This window comes from Hippoglossus stenolepis, chromosome 8 (assembly GCF_022539355.2).
Source record: "Hippoglossus stenolepis isolate QCI-W04-F060 chromosome 8, HSTE1.2, whole genome shotgun sequence".
Classification (NCBI taxonomy): domain Eukaryota; kingdom Metazoa; phylum Chordata; class Actinopteri; order Pleuronectiformes; family Pleuronectidae; genus Hippoglossus; species Hippoglossus stenolepis.
Window position 1 is genome coordinate 14,445,816 of NC_061490.1, and position 18,368 is coordinate 14,464,183.

The window sequence follows — 18,368 nt, forward strand, 5'->3', positions numbered from 1 at the left end:
ACACCTTTTAATTACTACAGTGCAGCTGGATTAACTTTTCCATAGATCCCTCATCATTAGTTCTCTGCTGAGCTCCTGACAAATTGCTGAACACATGCCTGGAGACTCACAGTGAGTGCAGGCATATCATTGTTTTCCATCATAGCAGTGGAACCATCACAACCCAGGATCATTTATGTTAATGAGAGAAGAGTGATTAAGCACATAACGACCCTCTAAGGAGGCACAGCTGTCACAACCAGGAAGTGTCATCACATATGTGAACATGTGCCAGACTGTTACTCTCCGCTCTGTAAGTGTGTGTGTGTGTGTGTGTGTGTGTGTGTGTGTGTGTGTGTGTGTGTGTGTGTGTGTGTGTGTGTGTGTGTGTGTGTTTATGTTTATGTGCAGGAAAAATGTTTTGTCTCAATAGTACTGATGAAAATGTGGCATTAGTATTTATTTTATTGTCATTATCATTGTATCTTTCTTACGATTGCATCTCCTTAACAGTTACATTTACATTGTTTGAATGGAAAGTGGTATACAGTGTGATTGATTGATCGCTAATATTTGCACAGGTAACTTTAGCCTGAATGTTATAAAAAAAGAAAAGAAGTAGAGTCGTACTAGTTAAGTTCTAGTAATATAATTATACATAGAAGAAATAATTAATACACTTTTTTGGAGAAAAAAAAGAGGAATTTTCAATTAAGCCTGCATCATTAGCAAACTATTTTGAAAGGTCGAAACACATTAATATGTAAGACCTTATATCCAAAAGTTATTAATGATTGTTCATCTTCGTAAAGAGGCAGGAATACAAGAAATGAAATGATCATTTATTTAAAGTTAGAAACGCACAACCCACTAATAGTTGTTACACGAGGCCAATCAATGAGCAACTTCTTTTCGCATCTCAACTGAATACAGCATGCTTTGTCAAAAACCATTATGTCAGATCTTAATTAATAATGATTTTTCCCTACTGGCTCCCTGATCATTAACAATGGCTTTTTGTGAATTATGGTTAGGCTTGATCCTCGTATTCTCCGCTCATTTGTTTTTGCTCTAATTGATCGCTAACTGAGTGATTAATGGAGGCTGTGTGTCATTGAGCACCGCATGATGAATCCCTCGTTGGACAGTGGTACAACTGCGACTGAAGACAGTGTTCAGAAAGTTGGAGGGCATCCGAGATAATGTAAACATTGTGCATGTCTTACAAGCTGCACGTCAGTGGTCTGAACACATTATTTTCATAGAGGTTTCAAAGCCTAATCATTCCTGGTAGCTGCACCTAAATTTCAGATTGAGTAAGTCAGGGCCAGCCAAGTAAGATGGCAAAACTTGTAGATGAATTCAAAATTTATGAAGATAATATTTCAGTCCCCATCAGGTTGGGGATGTTAAACTCTACTCAATCCACCTCGCCCTCTTCTCCCCTCTCCCCCCGCTTGTCTGCTTATTTTTTACAGCCTGCCGTCCAGGAATCCATCAGTCTTTTCATGGCCTACGTTCACACTAGTGTCAACCAGGCAAGTGAAAAATACCAGCGCAATGAGAAGAGGTACAATTACACCACCCCCAAGAGTTTTCTCCAGCAAATCACCCTGTACAGGAACCTTCTGGAGAAGAGCCGCGCTCAGCTCCAGCACAAGATGAACCGGCTTGACAGCGGCCTTCAAAAACTCCAAACCACTGCTGCTCAGGTACATGTTTTTATTATATACCGTTGGGGGCTAATATCAGGGTTTACGGTACAATTTATTGGTAGGGAAATTTTAAAAAGTACTCCTCTCTGATTTAAACAGTTTTTTCCCCCTGACATTAAGCATATCACACACTGAAGTACATATAAGGATTTTCTTCCTGTTTTTAGGTTGAGGATCTTCAAGCAAAGCTGGCGTCGCAAGAAGCCGAATTGACCTTAAAGAACCAGAACATTGAAGCTCTCCTTGCAAAGATCGGACTTCAGACTGAGAGGGTTAGAAACAAGAGAGAGGCTGCAGATGTTGAGGCCCAGAAGGTGAGATATCGTGTCTCATGGTGGCTTTAATACTCTTTTTGGAATTGTTCTCATCATCTCACAGCATCTACTACATAATGTTTTTATGATTAACCTCAAAGTGTTTGCTTTTGAACAGGTTTCTGTAATCCAGGCAGAAGTATCAGTCAAACAGAAGGACTGTGAAAACGACCTCGCCAAAGCAGAGCCATCGCTGACGGCAGCCACGGCAGCACTGGACACCCTCAACAAGGTGCTGCATTTTATCGGATGCACAAAATCCCTTCAAATGTTCAGTTATTCTAATGATTACGTAATGTTTATTATTGTTTTTTTTAGATGAATCTCACCGAGCTGAAGGCCTTTCCAAACCCTTCAGTGGCAGTGATCAATGTGGCAGCAGCTGTGATGGTTCTGCTGGCCCCCCGCGGCCGAGTGCCTAAGGATCGGAGCTGGAAGGCGGCGCGGGCCTTCATGGGCAAGGTTAAGCTGTCACCGTGTCAATCACATCTGCCTGATTAATGCCAAACTAATTTGTGCGTGGGCCTTGACCCTGGCCCTGCCCAGCATCTCAGCAATGCTCACATTACAGCTGGATGGCTCTATGAATATGCTCACTCACTAGCAGAGCCAGCGTGTTAACCGTTTCTCACCCTGTGAGTGACTGGTCATGCAAGTTTGAACATACAATTATGTATTTAAAAAAAATTGTTGAATTTAGTATGAAATGGGGGGTCAATTTTTTTCTTTTCTAAAAGTGTAATTTAGCATATTAGATATATTACATTTTTGAATTTGTTAAAAATACATAAGTGATACGTGCTTCTTATATATATTATCAAGAGCAGCATGAGATAAAAAACTTATTTTTACTCTGGCCCTTAATGGCTGGTGGGTGGGCATATATTTTACATACATATTAAAAATCCTGATACATAGTACATACATATATATTTTACATATATGTATAAAAACATTCACGTAGTGTTACCAGTATGCTCAATCTGTGAGTGTAATACTGTAGTATCACTGCCAAGTATTAAACTTAAAGTATTGATCCATATTTTTATTAAACAGCAGTGATTATTTAATCTGTGTTCACATTAATGACAAACTCTTAGTAACCATGGCTACTAGTCTTAAATTGTTAAGATTTTTAGCTCTTAATTAGTAAGGGATTTTTTTCTCATTTAAAGTTAATAAATATCAGCCCAAATTTCCTGTGTGTATATTAATGTATCCCGTGCATTTGTGTTTCTGTCAGGTGGATGATTTCCTGCAGGCCCTGGTGTCATACGACAAGGAGCACATCCCTGAGTCCTGTTTGACTGTGGTGAAAAAAGAGTATCTGAGAAAACCTGAATTTAACCCTGATCTAGTTCGGACCAAATCTACAGCTGCAGCTGGTCTCTGTGCCTGGACTATTAACATTGTCAAATACTATGAGGTCAGACAACAGCTTCAGATCAGTTGCAGCTATCTCTCAGATACATTTTCTGCAAAAAATTTGGTTCTTGTTTTTTTTAATTTTATTTGTCCTCCTTTTTTGCAGATTTATTGCGAGGTCATTCCAAAGAGACATGCATTATCACAGGCTAATGCAGAGCTAGAAACAGCAACAGCCAAACTGTTGTCAGTTCAAAAGAAACTGGCGGTGAGTGAATTATTATTATTATACTTTAGCCACTTACTCTCAAAGCGACTGTAGATTTGTATAATTTCCACGGCTTCATTTTGCTTTGTTCCTGCAGGATCTTGATGCCAACGTCCAGAGCCTAACGGCACAGTTTGAAAGGGCTACTGCTGAGAAAATCAGTTGTCAGGAGGAGGTGGCGCGCACCAACCAGACCATAGAGCTCGCCAATCGACTGGTCAAGGGCTTAGAGGTAAACAAGGAGAGATAGAGGAGGTTCGGTGGGGTCACTGGGGCTGACCTGGCATAAAGTAAACCGTTAATTTACCGGAGGCACGCATGGAGAGGTGCTGGTAAATCGAACTGCATCAATAATCTGGACTAGAAGTTGTTATGTCTTGGCAGGATGAGCTGACAGTTGCATGAGAAGATCAGGCAATGGGAGATTTTACAGCCTGGCCCAGCAGCATACTGGGGACTTGTGAGACAGGTAGAGAGGGCTGCACCACAGACAACGCATGGCTGAACTGGGCAACTGGCTCGCTGAACGCTTTCCAAATGGAGAAAGGGAGAGAGATGGCAAGAACGTTACACTAACACCGCTCTCTGTCAGTGTGTGTCTGTGTGTGTGAACACGTCCTTGCACAAGCTCTAGTTTATCTTTGGTGCGGCAATAATTCATTCTCCAAAAATGTTTTAACAAATTGTTATGGAATATAAATGTACGGAATATATAAATGTGTAATGCTGCACATTTGTATGATTTGTTGAAAATTATTTTTAACACTTTGGCGTCGCTGTGCCTGACTTTTTTTTGTCGGGCTGCAGCATCTATTATCTGTATGGATGCTAATGTGAAATAAAAGATGGGCATTTCAGTGGCTATTCTGCAAGTTCGACTTTCTTATTCTGCAAAATAAATGTGGTTTGCATGGAACAGCTTGGCTTTTAAGCATATCAAGATAAATGTTTTGTCTTTATGGCATTGACCTGGAAGCAATAGTGTTCAGACTAATAAATCAGGCCGTCTATATTTAATCATTAACTTACCTCAAAGCCTCAACAGCTGTTGGAAATTAACAGTGTCTCACCCCGGACTGAGTGATATTACAGGCAATCCATAATACATTAGAGTAAAATTATAGTGATTTTTAACTGTCCGAGAATTTATTATGTGACATATTCTACATTCACAGCCCCTTGTAAGAAAATGCCATGCGTGATTTATTGTTGTTGGGCTGTCACAGTCTTGGTATTGAAGGTTTAAATTAATGCTAAATTGATGCTGAGTGAATCAAACTTCCAAAGCTATTTTAAGGGGATTGCAGCTGTATGCTTTACTTATTACATTTTCTCAGTTTGTGAAATAAATGTGTGTGTGTGTGGCAGGTTGCCCAGCTTGTACATTTCTCTGCATTGTAGAGTCCTCTTTATTCCTTTGGTTTTAAGTGTTTTCACATGAATTCTCATTGTAAATCAGTTATTTTGATTGATTCCTGTTTATTTATTTTTTAATGATACTGAGGGCTGCTCTTTGTGTGTTGCAGTCAGAGAAGGAGCGATGGTCCCAAGCAACTGTTCAGTATGAAAAGCAACAGAAAACCCTGTGTGGTGACGTCCTCCTCACGTCAGCATTCGTGTCTTACATGGGATATTTCACCAGGCAGTATCGTGTGGAGCTTCTGAACAATTCATGGATCCCCTTCCTTCAGTCTCAAAAGGTAACGCCAGTATTTTTTAACTGTTTTAGACTTCTATTTTGGTTTAGAGTAAAATTGTTCTCTTTACAAAGATCCACTGTGAAGTCTGTGAGCTGAGGCTCATCTGTCTCAGTTGTGCCTCAGGAGTGACATCACTCCCTGCTTTCTGTTCCAGGTCTCCGTACCCCTGACAGACGGCCTGGATCCCATCCTCATGCTTACAGATGATGCCACCGTGGCTGCCTGGCATAACCAGGGCCTGCCAAATGATCGGATGTCCACCGAGAACGCTGCCATCCTGACCACCAGTGAGCGTTGGCCACTCATCATTGACCCACAGCAGCAGGGCATCAAGTGGATCAGAAAGCGGCTAGGGTCAGAGCTGAGGGTGGTGCAGCTGGGACAGAAGGGGTGAGAGGGGGGAGCTATCTGTCTATTTGCAATCCCCATTTTAATATGCCAGGGAGTGCTAATATACCATATAAATTACATTTTTATTCTGTTGCTTTTGACCCTGCAGATATCTAGATGTGATAGAACGAGCCCTGACTTGTGGTGAAACGGTTCTGATAGAGAATCTGCCAGAAAAGGTAGATCCCCTCCTGGAGCCGCTGCTGGGCAGAAACACAATCAACAGAGGAAGGTTGGTAGTAAACCTGCAACATTACATTAACATTATTGTTCTTAGAAAGATTAAAAAAAACAATACAAAATACGTATATGAGGCATCAAACCAGCTTATCTACCGAGAGTAAATACTTTGTTTTGCTGTTGCTCCACAAAAACAAGTTGAATCAATGTTGCAGTGCTCTTTATATCCCTGTTGATACACAAGTCGATATGCCCACAGCCCATCACAAAGTGTCTGTGGTGTGAGACAATAGGAGCAGATTTGCCAGATGGTTGAATCTCAGTGAGCGCTGAAACACCAGTAAGACATGACTGAATGCATTATTATTGCCCGCTCTTTAGATTATAAATGAATTTACGGCACGTGCCCTGAATCCCTGTGGCCAGCATATTGATTGGCCCATCAAGACGGGTGATAGATGTATATTTGTGTGTTCATATTCTTTAGGTGTGATGAATATTGAACAGCTGAGCCTCAGTGTAAAAAGCCGAATTGAGGACAGTCATGGTTATGTATAAGGACTCCTGTCGGCCACAGAAAGCTGGCATGTAACGCACTTAATTCACGGGTCCTCCATCATTATGGCAAACTCAATTCAGCTTCAATAATTTCACAACCCTGAGAGGTGATCCGTTGCCGTTTGTCTGCATTTATTTATCTGGAAACCGAATAATAAAATGACTGAATCAGCTTTATACTCGGTAACATGACTCATTGCCTGTGGATTATCCTTAAATCATAACTTGGTGTCATTTGTCAAGTAGTGGGGACACATTTGGGGATTTTTTGTCATTTAATTAGAAATAAGGCTTCACCACCAACGCCACTTGATTTCAAATCTTTATCAGTAACTCACACATCACGTCCATGATGAGAACTTGATTTTTAAACCAAACTGCTGCTGCCCACTAAAATCCACTTTCTTTTTTCAGTTAACACTTACACCCTAAACACACCCAAAAATTCTAAACTGGATATTTTACAGAAAATAATTGAAAATACTCAATATCGACATCGTGCTTTGACTTCCCCTGCAAAACCGTTTACGTCTTCCTCACCCTGAGCTCTGTATGACCATGCATATCGAGCCTCTTGGTGCATGAGCTCCTTCTGACGTCCTGTCTGTCCAGACGTAACAATTCATCACGGTAAATCTGATTATAAGTTTATCCCTTGTAGATGACCCGCACACTTGTTTCTGTCGATGATTAATACAACCTGCTGGGCAGCCATGATGGATCTGGTAGGGCTCCACAGCTGAAGTTCATTAATAATTGGAATGTTGTAGAGTGTGAAGTAATGAATACTAATTATTCCTTTCATGGCTGACGGAAGACTACAAGCCAATCCATCAGCAAGGACTTTAATTTGGTGGAGTAATGGTTCTATCAATAGTACATTAATTCTGGCTTGTGAAGATATAGAGTTGAACCAGACCCAGGCCATGAGGAACCTGTGCTGTAAAATTGGGGCCTTGCCTGACATCTAAGGGGTAATTAGAGAAAAATGAAAAGCCACCAGGTTCGTCAAGCCAGTGCTAATTTAATTGAAATGCAGGAACAGATAAAAATTGGCTGCCGCTGTGGCAATCTGTCATATTTATTCAAGATTATTTGTCAACAGTTTAGAGTGAAGTTCTGTCGGCTGTCAGAAGTTGCGGCGCACAAGTGTGAGGTCGGCAAGCTCGGATGGACAGGTTTCAAGACACAGAGGACGAGCACTGATAACCATCGTTATCATCCACATCGTTATCATTGTCATTGTTCTGTTTTAATTTGATAAATCACCTGCGCTGTCCTTGTACAGGTGATATTTCCGATCACCCTCACTCTCTCACTTTGAAAGTTGAAATGCAGTTATAACGAGGAAAAAAAACAAAGTAACTAAAGCAGATTAAACTTTGTTGTCATATTTGCAATCATATTTATGGCTCTTGTCAGGCAGATTTTATTATTTATTATTTTCTTTACAGCAGACGGTTTGAATTGCAAACATTAGATCTAAATACGCAGACTGCATCTAAAGATGGACGACATGGTAGCTCCCCAAAAGTGAAGCCAAAGTGTCCCAATCGACGACTGGGCGGCTCACTGCAGCATAAGTCATAAATCCCACCTTCTCCGTGTTAGTGGATGGGACATGAACTAGACTAAAAAAATCTTAATTTCTGGGTAGTGTGAGGAAGTGGAGACGTGTCGGCCATCTTTATGTGCAGTCTATGCTCTAAACACGAAAGGCCACTGTTTTTATTAGAGATAACATTTTAAAACAGAATAATAACCGAACATGGCGGTTATGTCAACACGTACTTTTCTGTTTTCCAGGTACATTCAAATTGGGGGGAAGTTATGTGAATACAACAGTAACTTCCAGCTCATACTTCACACCAAGTTGGCCAATCCCCATTTCCCACCTGAGCTCCAGGCCCAGACCACCCTCATTAACTTCACAGTGACCCCTGTGGGGCTGGAGGAACAGCTGCTGGGACAGGTGGTGTCCCGAGAAAGGCCCGACCTGGAGGCCCTAAAGGTGACCCCCTTAAGCATCCCACGAAAGCTTTAGACCATTTTCATTTAATCTTTATTTTAAATGCACAATCACAGTCTGAAATATAGAATAGTAAAATCTGAATAACTTTGTGTATGTTTCCCAAGATGGAGCTGACCACCCAACAGAACCACTTCAAGATTGAGCTGAAGAGGTTGGAGGACGACCTGTTGAGTCGCCTCTCTGCGGCCTGTGGTAATTTCCTCGGCGATATTTCTCTCGTGGAGCAACTTGAGAACACCAAGACCACAGCCGCTCACATTCAGTACAAGGTGACGCTTTTTACACTAACAGGCTCCTTGCAGTTGTCAGACAGTAGTTTAGTTTTTTTTTTGTCACTCAAGTGTTTTTGAATGTCATGCAACAGAAAGCGCCTCATTTTATTGCATTAGCTGCAAATGATGTGTAGTTAGGAATATGTGTAATGAGAGGGTTTTGGAGCATGACTGAGAGCCTAATAGCTCATTTTGTGCAATTGGCACACGCAGGTGGTGGAGGCCAGAGAGAACGAGACAAAGATCAACGAGGCTCGAGAACTCTACCGCCCCGCAGCTGAGAGAGCGTCACTCCTCTTCTTCATCATCAGTGACCTCAGCAAGATTAACCCCATGTACCAGTATTCTCTCAAGGTGAAACCTTTAGGCCTGATATGCTCTCAGGGAGCAAACACTGCAGTATTTCAAACAGTACTCAGTTTGCTTTGTTTTCAAATCTGTCCTGTTTGTTTTGTGCTGCTTTTGGACATTGGATGATCTTCTTAAATAATATGTGAGAACGAAAATGTCTGAGTCAGTTGCTGCTGTCATTTTTCAGAGTTTTTTCTGCCAGCCCCCCTATTCAAAATTATATCAGGATAAAAAAAGAGGAGCTATATATGTAGAAGATGCTGTCAACTTGGAAAGATGTCAGAATTTTGGGGATATGGGCCAATGGCAGGTTTGAACCAACCAAAACACGTGATCTCTGTAATTAAATTAATACGTCATGTGCTGCTGATGAGATTTTACTGTTGTTGTGAACGCGTCTGACTCTGAAAATCTCCTGCTGCCTTCTTCATATGTGAAAGGCAAACTCCGGAGATGTCCAGACCCAATTAATCCAGACTTTTTCATGTCACAAAATGACTAGAGATTTTACTGATTAGAAAAAAATGTGCTTAAATATATGTTTTTTTGCCCCAAAACATCAGTATTTGTTATGTGTTTGCTCCTCAGCCCAGTGCAGAGCCTGGGTTCACGGCTTTATGTCTGTGTGATAGTCCTTGTAATAGCACTGATCCTCCCTTTTGTTGTGTTTCAGACCTTTAACTCGGTGTTTAACAAAGCGATGGAGCGTGCAGAATGGGACGAGGATGTGAGGACCAGAGTGCACACCCTCGCAGAGGCCATCACCTATTATGTATTCCTGTACACCTGCCAGGGCCTGTTTGAGAGAGACAAGTTAACCTTCTTGTCACACACCGCCTTCCAGGTGAGGGACTCAGGGCCGCCCTCAAAGGTGGGGCCTCCTGTCATCCTCATCAATCACAGCACTTTTCTGCCCCCACATTAACTTCAATTAAAAGAAGTCAGCAGGGCCATACGCTGCCATTGATTACCTCTCACACCCTGCATCCGCGGCCGCGGTTCAGACAGTTGGTTCTGACAAGGGGGTTGGTTCCGATGGCATAATGCAATTATCTGTCATTGCGGCAACTGTTTTTCGCCTTAGAAGTGATGCTCTGACGTCTGTCCTTCATGTGGCTTTTTCACATTCACAGGTACTTTTTCAGCCCGTTGGAGTTTACCCGATCCCCTTGTCAGCTTTCATGTCATCGTCAGTTGTTGTGGAAATGATTGAACGGAGATCAATCCTACATTGATCAACACAAACTGTTTTTCCATCAGATTCTACTAAAACAGGACCTGATTGACGCTGAGGAATTTGACTTCCTTCTCCGTTTTCCTGTGGAAGCGAGCAAACACAGTCCTGTGTCCTTCCTCTCTCCATATAGCTGGGGAGCCATTAAGGTACATTATAGACTATAATTAACATATCCCTGTATATCATTTCACACTGCCGAGAGAGGTCTTACAGTGTTTGTTCTTTGAGTGCAGACAATATCTACAATGGAGAACTTCAGTGGACTGGACAGAGACATGGAGAGTTCACCGAAGCGCTGGAGGAAGGTTGTGGAATCCAGTTGTCCTGAAAAGGAAAGACTTCCCCAGGACTGGAAGAACAAGAGCTCCCTGCAGAAGCTCATTATCCTGCGAGCGCTTCGCCCCGACAGGATGACCTATTCTCTGAGGTGAGTAAATAACCACGTTACATTTGTATTGGTAAGTGTTGAACAGTCCATCACTAAAAAAAACAAAAAACATTTACTGACAGGAACTTTGTGGAGGAGAACATGGGAACAAAGTACGTGGATGCTGCCAGGCTGGAATTTGAAAAGTTGTTTGAGGAAAGTGGCCCTTCCACCCCCGTGTTCTTCATCCTCTCACCTGGAGTGGATCCACTCAAAGACGTAGAGAAACTAGGTACCGTGTGTGTTGCTTGATATTTACACCTCCCGATCACTTGGCCGGGTAAGTATTCACAGTGTTCTGTCTTTGCAGGTCTGAAGTTGGGGTTTTCCATCGACCAGGGCACTTTGCACAATGTGTCTCTGGGACAGGGGCAGGAAGAGGTGGCCGAGAGGGCTCTGAGGAACGCTTCTGAACTGGGCCACTGGGTCATTCTGCAGGTAGGGACTTTTCGTATTTAGTGACTAGATTACTGTGGCGACATCAGGCCGCTCTTCAAGCCAGCCGGCAATAATGCTTATAATCATATTATCTCACCCCCTGAGCAAGTGAAATAAACTCAATTTGGTTCAATAAAACACATAATTGGGTGCATCAGCTGCATAAGAGGCTGCAGCCAAGTCATTGCTTACTAGTTCAGAACACAGGGAGATATTCTTGAAACGAATCTCCCTCGTATTAAAAAAATATAACTTTATACAAAAAGTAACTATTTTATCAACGTATAACATGATATACCTGATCTGTATCTCCACCAGTGTCTGTTTGTTAGTTAGCAGGATTATGCAAAAACTACTCAACCGATTTCCAAGAATTTTTGTGGAGGGGTGAGGCACAAGCCAGAAAAGAATCCATACAATTTTAGAAGGGATCCAGATAATTAAGTGGATTAAGGAATTTCTTCTTGCTCTCTAAGTGCCTGTCTACTTTTCTTAACGTTTTTGGAATTTCTGTTTTCCAGAACGTCCACCTCGTGGCTTGCTGGCTGCCCTCTCTAGATTCTCTTCTGGAGACGGCAGCGGTCGACAGTCACCCCAACTACAGAGTTTTCATCACCGGGGAACCAGCATCAAGTCCAGAGAAGCACGTGATCCCCAGAGGAATACTGGAGGACGCCATCAAAATCACCAATGAGCCACCCACCGGCATGAATGCCAGTCTGCACGCAGCCCTCAACAACTTCAGTCAAGTGCGTTGGAAATGTAGAATAATGTCTTAAAAAGAATTGAAATCAATGGCATTCACTGTCATGTTTCTCTCTTACTCTCTTTCCAGGACACTTTGGATCTGTGTTCCAGGGAACAGGAGTTCAACTCGATGTTTTTCTCCCTCTGCTTTTTTCACGCTTGTGTCACAGAGCGCCGTAAATTTGGTTCCCAAGGGTGGAACCATAACTACCCCATCAGCACTGGGGACCTCACCATCTCAGCAAACATCTTGTACAACTACTTAGAAGCCAACAGCAAAGTATTTTTACCACTCTTTATCACATTTTTCATTTTTATTCATATCGTTATTGACATTAATATAAGTTTAATTGTTTTTTTTTCTTTCACCGCTTTCTTACTCCCTGTAAATTTATATTAATAATGGTGCTGGCAGTAGCATTATTGGCAGAGATGCTAAATTACAGCACGGTGTCTCATTATTTATTGAAATCTTTTGTTCAACTGCTATTTGTGGAGAAAAAGTTCATTCCTTATCTTTTTTTCCCCTGAATTTCTTTTCTTACAACACAACCTATAATTTAGCTTTATTTCATGAAGACAAAAAATCCATTCTGAGGGTGCTGCACCCCTCACAGCTCCTAATGCATTTCTCTTACAACTCCTATTACTCTGGTCACAACCAATTATGTCTCAGAGGTATTCTGCCCTCCAAAAACGAATGTCCTTCATTATGTTAACCAAACAGTAACCTGTATGTGCGTATACAGAGAATTCATTAGGAGGGCAATGAAGCGTTATCCTAAATGTAATTACATGCAGCCAATGTGACAGTTCACAACGCTACATAAGTGATCACTGCAATTAGAGCTGATGAAGGAAGCAATTTGCAAAACAATACAGGTACAAATGATTGTGAACCTCCAGCTTTTGTAATTTGTTATGAATCACAGGTTCTTTTCTTCCTCCTTCACCCTCACGGATCATAATCTCCCACTGAGGAGAAGACACTTCTGTCATACCTCAAATCAGTTTGTGTAAAGAAACATAAGTTTGTTTCATTTCACCACAGTTATCTTTATTTAACGAGCTCATTTGATGTAAGAGATCTTATAGTTACTGCTTGAAGTTTTAAAGAAGTGGAATAATGCAGAAAGAATTAGATCCTGGAAGTGTTTTTAATAAGGTTTGTCTTTAAAATTAAAGATGCTCCTAATTATTTAAAGACACCGTATCATTATTATTTTAATTTAAATGTTATGTTTGGCTCCAAACTATCACAGTCCATGCAGGTGCCGTGGGAGGACTTGTGCTTCCTGTTCGGAGAGATCATGTATGGAGGACACATCACCGACGACTGGGACAGAAGACTGTGTAAAACCTACCTGCAAGAATTCATGCATCCGAAAATGGTGAGTCAGTTTCCATGTTGTGGGCTAAGAAAAATCTATTTGGTTTTAACTAATCTATTGCACTATTAATTCAAACCGGTTTCACTTTATAATTTTCAACATTTAAAAAAAAAATGTTGATTTTATTCAACTCATTCATTTTGACACAGACTTAATGTAGGATCATGTTCAGTTTTGTGGGGAAGAAAATGTGCAGGTTTTTAGTTTCTCTGAGGTGTTGTCAAGGTAAATGGTGCCCTCTTGGGATGACAACCTAAACTGCAGCGTTGCACTTCAAGTCTCTGCTGTTGCTCATGTTTCTGCCCTCACTTAGATCACGTTTATTTGGTACTTTTAGTTTGTAGGAGCTTCAACTGGACCTCATCTGTTTCACTCTAGCAGAGGAATAATTATCTCTCTGCCAGTTCACCATGCTGTCCGTTATATTGAATTCAAACACACAAGATAAACTTTGCTTGCATTCAGATTTACGAGGGCTGTTTAGATTCAAATTTCACTGTCACAATTTTTGTCGCTTTCTCGCTAAATGTTTGTATTCTTAAATTTTCCTTTCTCAGTTTGAAGGGGAGCTCTCTCTGTGCCCTGGGTTCCTGGCCCCTCCGTTCATGGACTACACTGGTTACCACAGTTACATTGACGAGCATCTCCCCTCCGAGAATCCCACTCTGTACGGTCTCCATCCAAACGCTGAGCTGGACTGCCTGACTGTCACCTCAGACAGCCTCCTCAGGACTCTGCTGGAACTGCAGCCGCAGGACTCCTCCAGAGGAGAGGGGGCGGCTCAGAGCTCAGAGGAGAGGGTGAGACTAATACTAGGAAAAAAGCAACTGAGGAGGATACAACAGTGACCTTTATCAATCAATCACATTTTATCTGTATAGCCCATAATCGCAAATCATAATTTGTCTCATTGGGCTTAACAAGGTGCGACAAGGAAAAACTTCCCAAAAAAAAACTATTAACAGGGGAAAAAACGTAGAGACCTCCGAGAGAGCCTCATGTGAGGGGTCCCTCTCCCAGGACGGACAGGAGTGCAATACATGCTGTGTTTACATAACCATGTTTGTTGTATTTTTCAGGTCAAGTCCGTCATCGAGGACATTCTGGAGAGGCTTCCAGACGAGTACAACATGGCAGAGATGCTCACAAAGGCGACAGAGCGAAGCCCCTACGTTTTAGTGTGTCTCCAGGAGTGTGAGAGAATGAACCTCCTGCTCGCAGAAATAAGGAAGTCCCTCATTGAGCTGGATCTTGGACTGAAGGTACACTCTACTGGAAATCTACTGGAAACACACATATGTTCTATGAACAGTTACATCTTTAATGAGGATTTCTCTGTTTACAGGGAGACCTCACGATCTCTTCCAGCATGGAGACTCTGCAGTCGTCCCTGTTCAGCGATTCGGTCCCAGACTCTTGGGCACGACTGGCTTATCCCTCTACTAAAACACTTGCTCAATGGTAACTGCTCATTCCAAATAAAACTGTGGCTTATAATAATAGTAAATAAACTGTATTTATATGGCACTTTTCAAAAACAAAATCTCAAAGTGCTTTACAAGTCTGAAACAGAAGAGAAATAAATGGACTCAATAAAACCAAGCAATAAAAATACTAGAGAATTTATGGAATGCAATAAAACGAAATAAAACCGCAACAATGAAGATAAATGCTAAGTTCGAGGAGCTGAGGGGCCCCGACGGCAAAAGTTCAGTCACCTTTGGTCCTGGAGGTCAGGAGCCCAGACTCAGAGGAGGAGCAATTCAGCAATAAGCCATGAAGTAAAATCTTAAAATATATACTTCATCTGGCCTTCACTGTGTTTCCCTGTGAAACTGACTTTGTGTATGATAACCCGAAAAAATTGTTTTCAAAAAAAGTTAGCATGACCCTTGTGTTGTAACAGCTTCAGGCACAATAGATTTAATGCATGTTTTTTTCCATTAGGTTCGGTGATTTGATGATCAGCTGTCGGGAGCTGGACACTTGGACTCAGGACTTTGTTTTCCCTGCAGTAGTTTGGCTCCCAGGTCTCTTCAACCCTCAGTCCTTTCTCACAGGTGAGGCCCCACTTAGTGACAGTGATTGAGAAAGACGTGTGCACCAGAAATATTAACTGGCAGATTCCTTTCTTTTTTTTCTAGCTGTGCTGCAGAGCATCGCACGTAAGAACCAGTGGCCTCTGGATAAGATGACTCTGACTGTGGATGTGACAAAAAAGACCAAAGACGACTTTGGACATCCGCCGCGGGAGGGAGCCTACATCCATGGTCTCTTCATGGAAGGTTAGAACAAACCAACTCTCACATCCCTCCAATACGTTCTACTGAATTCAATGATGTTATATCGATTTTTGAAATATTCACACTGGTATAATGAGAATCTGTGTCCCGTGTCCCTCCAGGAGCACGCTGGGACACTCAGGCCGGCATCATCTCCGAGGCGGTTCTGAGGGATCTGAGTCCGGCCATGCCAGTGCTGTACGTTAGAGCTGTGCCCGCGGAGGAGCAGGAACTCGAAGGTACTTACGAGTGCCCGGTGTACCGCACTAAGCAGCGCGGGTCCACGTATGTTTGGACGCTGCAGCTCCGAACCAAACAGCCTCCTGCTAAATGGATTGTTGCCGGCGTGGCTCTGCTGCTGTCTGTGTGAGACGTATGAGTGAGTTTTATACATATACTGTATATAAAACTGGACGTAGACTCTGGGTATAGAAAATGAAGCCAATGCAGAATTGCCCGAAACCTATATTCACCTGAATGACCAGCAGAGGGCGACTCCGCTGGTTGTAAAAAGGAGTCAGTTTCTATCGAAGGCTGCGAAAATTTGTTATTATAAAAATAGTTATTTTTACACAGTATTGAATTATGTATTAGAAAAATGTTCCTCTTAATCATATTTTGTGATAATTACTAATATACAAAACTAACTAAACATTGTTAATCTTGGTTTATATGTAACATCTGTTTCTGTAGTGTATGTTTGTGTTTTAGATTAAAAGATAAAGTAAAGAGGTCTGTGTTGAACCTGTGCTGAACCTGTGGTGTCTGTTGTGCGACACTGTTGAGCCTCTCCCTTGAGATGGTTCAGTCTCAGCATGATTTGTTGGGAGCTTATGTCTCCATTTTAGACCATGTAATTCGGGATAGGGAGCATATTTTATTGGAAGGTCAAGATTAAAAAAGCTCCCTGGCTGCCCTCTGCTAACTGAATGATACACAATGCCGTCTGGAGGGTTCCCGGACAGAATTCCCAGGAGATGATGTGCATGGCCGCTATTGACTTTTAAATGAGGTGCATTTGACATTGACCTTTTGTACGGCAGCGGCAGAATACTAACAGACTAGTGTAATTCATTCAGCCGGGGGCCTGTTGGAGAAAACCTATTCAAAGACTCTGATTGCGTTCTATGAGAAAGCAACACATTAGATTACCCATCCTTTATCTGTCTGCGGTCTCTGTTAGCATCTGATGAACTTAACAAGAACCAAATAAAACCTCTAAAGACACAGTTTCCTTATCTCTCCTCACATGTTGTTTTTTTTATCTGATTTGGTCGAGTTTAATTAAAAACCGAGATGTTTAGATCAAAGTTTGTCTGAGTTATGTAGAAGAAGTTGTACATTGTAAGGTTGTAAAGTCAATAATCTCAATTTGAGGCCTTTAATATGTTAAAATATAATGAACTAGGTCTTAAATATGTTTAGGTACATCTTAATTATGTTAACATTAATTTAATGCTACTTCTGTTGTGCTTGAGAATGAGATGAAATGTCTTGGCTGGATTCAAAGTTTGGCATGCAAATTTATTTCAGTACTCGGCTTGGCTGTGGGAATGAATACCTTCTGTCTTTGCCTGAAGTTTGAGTGAAAACGTGGTATTTTAAGGGTTATTCTCAACTTGGGGTATTACGGGCATGTAAAAGTAATTATAGGACTCCAATATTCCTTAAAATCTGTCATACTCGACACTGCTCATGAATCTTATTCATTATGGTCTTTAAAAGTCTCAAATATAACTTTTTGCATCCTGCAGAAACGCTGCGAACAAACAGCTCAGGAGAGAAAGTGTCAGAACAAATCATTTGCGTTTAGTATTCAAAGCGAGTTTATTTTTTTTTTCATTTATTTTTTTGCAAACAGACTGTGTGAGAGTCGTAGAAGCATCATGATATTTACACCCGTGAAGAAACAGGTGCGATATCATCTGCTACGATAAACAAGTGACATTATGATGTACAATTTACAGCCACTGATGTTTTTTTTGGGGGTGGAAATCAGGAGTCTTATCTCCTCAAATGAGATTTGCTCCTCCAGCACTAATAACACTGCTGTGCTGCTCTTAATTTCTCCCTGCAGCCAAAGTGGCTACAGACAGACAAGTGGAGGACGGAGGATTGATTCCATGTATTGTATTGCGCCGGGGAAATGAAGAACCAGTCTTCCTGTAGCTTCTCTTCATCTGCCCTCTCTTCCCCTCATTAGCGCACCATAGCAGCTAGCCAGTCATTTGGTGACAGGGAAATGATACGGTGCTGGCAGTGTTTGGGAGGAAATGGCAGGGTGCGGGGCGCGGCACAGCAGGGGTTGTGCCGCAGATAGTCGTGTTAAAGGCCAAGCAGGACACCTGGTTAAAGGCAGCAAAGGGCATCTGGGTCACACCTCCGCCTCGCTGCAGCCGAGCAGGGAGCATTGTGTTCTGATGGGATGATGATCCAGAGAAGAAAAGAACAAAGATCTCCCATCTGTAGCTTTTTTTCGAAGTCACTGATTATGTGAAGAAACTAGTTCTCACCATGTGCATTGGCAGTGCAGGCCTCCAGCTGCAGTATTTTAATATACAATGAAATGATATTATGACCAAAACTAGAGAGCACGTACCTCTGCCGAGGCCCAACATCTGATACCACATTTAAATTCACTAGATCTGGATTTTTATTTATCTCATAAATGTCAGTCCCTTAAATATGCCGGATTTTTTCATCAAGATCCATGAATTATTCT

The 18,368-nt window shown here is 41.8% G+C and overlaps 1 protein-coding gene across 1 annotated transcript; it reads left to right on the forward strand.

Annotated features, from left to right (window-relative positions):
• Nucleotides 1–149: 149 nt before the first annotated feature.
• LOC124852270 (dynein axonemal heavy chain 11-like) lies at nucleotides 150–16,878 on the forward strand. Its single transcript, XM_047340848.1, has 28 exons — nucleotides 150–292; nucleotides 1,458–1,691; nucleotides 1,862–2,008; nucleotides 2,127–2,240; nucleotides 2,327–2,470; nucleotides 3,252–3,434; nucleotides 3,540–3,641; nucleotides 3,739–3,873; nucleotides 5,168–5,341; nucleotides 5,496–5,731; nucleotides 5,841–5,963; nucleotides 8,276–8,480; nucleotides 8,606–8,770; nucleotides 8,987–9,127; nucleotides 9,798–9,968; nucleotides 10,385–10,507; nucleotides 10,595–10,788; nucleotides 10,872–11,020; nucleotides 11,099–11,226; nucleotides 11,748–11,975; nucleotides 12,062–12,253; nucleotides 13,236–13,364; nucleotides 13,922–14,164; nucleotides 14,444–14,626; nucleotides 14,710–14,825; nucleotides 15,312–15,424; nucleotides 15,509–15,649; nucleotides 15,769–16,878. Exons 1-28 carry the CDS (start codon nucleotides 266–268, stop codon nucleotides 16,014–16,016), a joined length of 4,488 nt encoding a protein of 1,495 aa, XP_047196804.1. The 5' UTR covers nucleotides 150–265; the 3' UTR covers nucleotides 16,017–16,878.
• Nucleotides 16,879–18,368: the final 1,490 nt, after the last annotated feature.

What these genes read in the sequence shown, in the direction of transcription:
- LOC124852270 (XM_047340848.1), top strand. Translation starts at nt 266, where the DNA reads ATGTGCCAGACTGTTACTCTCCGCTCT. An exon ending in CCGCTCACATTCAGTACAAG is followed by an intron (nt 8,771 to 8,986) that starts GTGACGCTTTTT and finishes TGGCACACGCAG; the next exon opens with GTGGTGGAGGCCAGAGAGAA. An exon ending in TGTCACACACCGCCTTCCAG is followed by an intron (nt 9,969 to 10,384) that starts GTGAGGGACTCA and finishes TTTTTCCATCAG; the next exon opens with ATTCTACTAAAACAGGACCT.